At 35.5% G+C, this 3,987-nt stretch overlaps 1 protein-coding gene across 1 annotated transcript; it reads right to left on the minus strand.

Annotated features, from left to right (window-relative positions):
• Positions 1–2,833: 2,833 nt before the first annotated feature.
• Positions 2,834–3,715, minus strand: LOC149697290 (uncharacterized). Its single transcript, XM_089867226.1, has one exon. The coding sequence runs from the start codon at positions 3,713–3,715 to the stop codon at positions 2,834–2,836; it is 882 nt and encodes a 293-aa protein (XP_089723352.1).
• Between the last annotated feature and the right edge of the window lie 272 nt (positions 3,716–3,987).

Consider the following 3,987-nt stretch of genomic DNA (forward strand, 5'->3'; position numbering starts at 1 on the left):
ATTGTACTTAAGATACTATTTTCTCGTTTCACTAAATAATACTAAACGTCAGTAGTGAGAAAAGGGGGGTTCTAACTCAAGAACCACCATGTTAAACCTATGGAGTTTTCCGGAGTACCACCATGTTATTTCCCATAGGGATCCCGTACTATGTTTTTTCTATGGTGTTCCCGTTTTTTTTATGACGTAAAGATCGGGGGGGGGGTGTTAAAATGGACACGTTTGATTTCCTGACCTTAAAGAAAAAACCCCTCCGGGCACGTTTGATTTCCTGGCCTATAAAAACTAAAATGTGGGTTATTTTTTAAAGTATTGGAGGAGGAGGGGATGTGATTTAAAAATAATTTTTTTTACAACGTAAAGATCAGGGGGTGGTGTTAGTGGTAAAAAAATTAGTCGAATATGTCGTGTCTGGACAGTTCGATTTCCTGACCTACAAAAACTAAAATGTAGATTATTTTTTAAAGTATTAGAGGGGATGTGATTTAAAAAGAAAAAACCCCTCTGGGAATACAAGACATAAGAAAATTTATCTCATGATTATGTATAAATACCATCCTACTTGAGAAAATGGGAAAATTTGTATTTACGCTACAAACGTTGAAATGAATACGTTGGAAGTTGTTAAGCTCTCTCAAGAAGCTATTATTCCAACTAGAGGGTCTGCAAATTCAGCCGGACTTGATTTGTATTCTCCACGAAATTATGAAATTCCTGCTCAATCAACTATGTTGATAGAATAGATCTTCAAATACGTGCTCCTTCAAATTGCTACGCCCGCATTGGTATGGTTTTAATTCCCGAATCATCATCCTAAAAAGGGGTGTATTTTTAAAGTTAATTAAATTTTTCAGCCGGACGTTCGGGTTTAGCGTTGAAAAACTCAATTTCCATCGGAGGTGGAGTTATAGATCGAGATTATACCGGTAACTTTAGGGTTATCTTATTTAATCATTCAAACGAGATGTTTATCGTTGAGAAGGGAGATCGAATTGCTCAACTCATTTGTGAAGTTATTGTGTCCCATGTTTTGTTAGTATGTGAGGTAAAATTACGCGTTTTGAAAACAACTTTATGTTGGAGTATAACCTTATTTTCTTCCCTCAAGTCTCTTGAAATGACTGCCAGAGGGATGAACGGTTTCGACTCAACTGGAAAATAACGAATTTAAATTCATACGAGAATCTAATAAAAAGCGTCCCCCGTTTTTTTTATGATGTAAAGATCGGGGGTGGTGTTAAAGGTAAAAAAAAACAACTTTATGAACCACTTAATATTAATTATCTGCAAAACTTGTAATGTGTTAAATAAAGACAAAAATATTTTCATCAAATTTGTTTATTTTGGAATATGAATTACAAAGTTGTTTTTACTTTAAAACTAAGGATAAATATTCGTGGTAAAAGCTGTCCGGGGTTTTAAAATCATTCATTTGTCGCATCACCCAAAGTAAGTAATTATCCACGTGCAATTTCGCCTTTTCCTCCAGTAGTTGTGGTGGGCTAGGCATTTTGAGGGTTTCAGCTACGGTTGCATTAAGTCCATGACCCAAACGACTGAAAATTTCTCCATCTCCGATATTTTCGAGAATGATGGTACTTGCGGGGTAAATAATTTTTCCAATTATTTCTTCCTGGTCTCCGTACTCAAAATCCCTCGTCCGAATCATCTTCTCATCAAATGGAGGTCTTTGTTTCGTTATTCGAGCAATTTTTCCTTTCTCACTCGTTCCGTGTTCAAAGTATATGGTAAACATACATGGCATTTGAAGACAATAGATTACCATGTACTGGAATTAATTTCTCCCCTCAAAACGTGTGTATGTAACGATGTAATGCATTTTTTCCGAATGAATTCGAAGCGATAGAGTAGATGGTTCTTATAACAAAATCTAGTAATCAAAGACGCTTTATGGTATTTTTTCTAAAACATTTAAAACTTTTCAGTATTTTATAAACGTAATAACAAACTAGAATATCGTTTAAAACAGGATATGTTGTATAGGATTTAATAATCCGTTTCAGACTCCACCCTTTGTGCATTTTATGAATGAAATCAATTGAGTATAGTCCACATGTTGAAGATCTAAAGTCTTGAATTTGTTTATTTTGTATTTGAAACTGACGCGCTAGATGATGTATTTTCAAATTGTACGATTCAGGTCCTAACCCAAAACTATCGAAAAAAATCGCTTTTCCCCTTTTTTATTAGCTTTGACACCCAAGCTAATCCCATGTTGTCCCGGCTGATCACTCGTTTGATTGTTTAAAACTATATGGTAATCACCTTTCTTTTTTTTAGAGATGAAATTGGAAGGGAAAACCCCGTAAAATTTTCTACCACAAATTTTGGAAAGAACAGATTCTAACTGCAGGGTATCCATTTTCTTTCCTCGGTTATGAGGGGTTGTCTAATTATACGTAATACCTCTGTCCCTGGATATTTTCAATGTTGATTCGAATTCAGAAAATAAAATGACTGTTATATTGTCAGTTAAAGCCACTTTAAATTTTAAAAGTAACTGTAAAGATCCCGTCTTAATCGGCTCTAAATGATCTAAACCCCCTAGTTCATCGGCGGTTAGAGGGATGACGAAAAATGAATTTCCACTAACGTATTCGTCATATGTTATATTCGATCCGGAATTAATATTATAATCATTAGATCCCGTGAATAAGCTGAGATATTCTCTATGATATCTTTTCTCAGCGAAGTTCGGGGTAAAGGCGGGTGAAGCATACCGACGAGTATCTATTATACACTCTAAGTGAGTGAGACCGAAATGTTCGAATGTGTAAGGCGATGTGTGTATATTACCATTAAAATTAGTGGACTAACACATTGCTACAATTAATCTGTTGGGTAGGGTACCATTAAACACCATGTCTCTGTACGTTTCGATAGTCCCCTGAGGTAGAGTGAAAATTTTGACCTCACTGCGGTTTTGGTTATAGACAGCCGGTCTATGTTCTAACGTTAACATGTGTCCGAGAACCAAATCGGGGTTTAATTTCCATTTTTTAACATATAGACTACTATCCACAATTTCGATTTTATATTGATCGGTATTGGTCGAGGGTGTCATTAAAACAAACTCATCGGGGTTTCGATTAAATTTTAATCGAAGCGAAACCCCATTTAATAGGGCTTTATTCATATTGAACAGTCCATGGTAAATTGGACCGAAGACAGTTACAATTTTCGAATGAGATATAGTTTCCATTCTCCTTTTTAAACCGTTTGAGGTGGTAGAGTTAAAAAGGTTGTCAATATCTAAACCTTCATTTTCATGCGTATATAATATAGTCGACATTTGAGTTCGTTTGGTTTCTCTATTGAAATTGAGATGATCTGTTATATACCCTTTATAACTATACGTCGGTAGACCGCTACTCAAACTGACCTCATTCAAGGCTACATCTAAATTAGAAAATAAAGCGGATAGACAATTGTTAACAGTAACCACTTTAGCATCGTTAGGAAGGTTATGGCCGTCGGCTTTAACTACCTTAAAGCTTACGGATAATAAAGTATCATCTAATTTTAGATAATGATCGGCTGAACCATGAACGAAGAATTCTAACGGAACTCCGGCGGTAAATGAATTACTCAATGGTTTTATTAAAACGCATTCACTCGCGTCCAAACAATTATTTATAGCCGGTTCGGAAAAAAAATCGAGCGAGCTCATGAGTAACGTGGTATTATTGGCCATTTTTTGTTTTTTAATCGAAGTAGTCTGGAATACGTCTGGTTCTTTTTCTCTTAGGATTAGATGTGGTGCTACGACGTTTTTTTTCTTTTATATACGCCCTTCCCGGATTGAAGATTATTTATAACATTCATCCCTGATTCTTTCAATCTTTTAACAGCGGCTTCTTTGAAGTTAGCACCCTCAGCCAAATCCCCTAACACATTCGAAGTAGCACGTAGCGCCTCATTTTTTAAAACTCGACCAATAGGTTTGTATATGGGTTTTAAAAATGA

This window comes from Phalangium opilio, unplaced genomic scaffold (genome assembly GCF_054372755.1).
Source record: "Phalangium opilio isolate 3A_F unplaced genomic scaffold, DU_Popi_V2 ptg000019l_1, whole genome shotgun sequence".
NCBI classification, from domain to species: Eukaryota; Metazoa; Arthropoda; class Arachnida; order Opiliones; family Phalangiidae; genus Phalangium; species Phalangium opilio.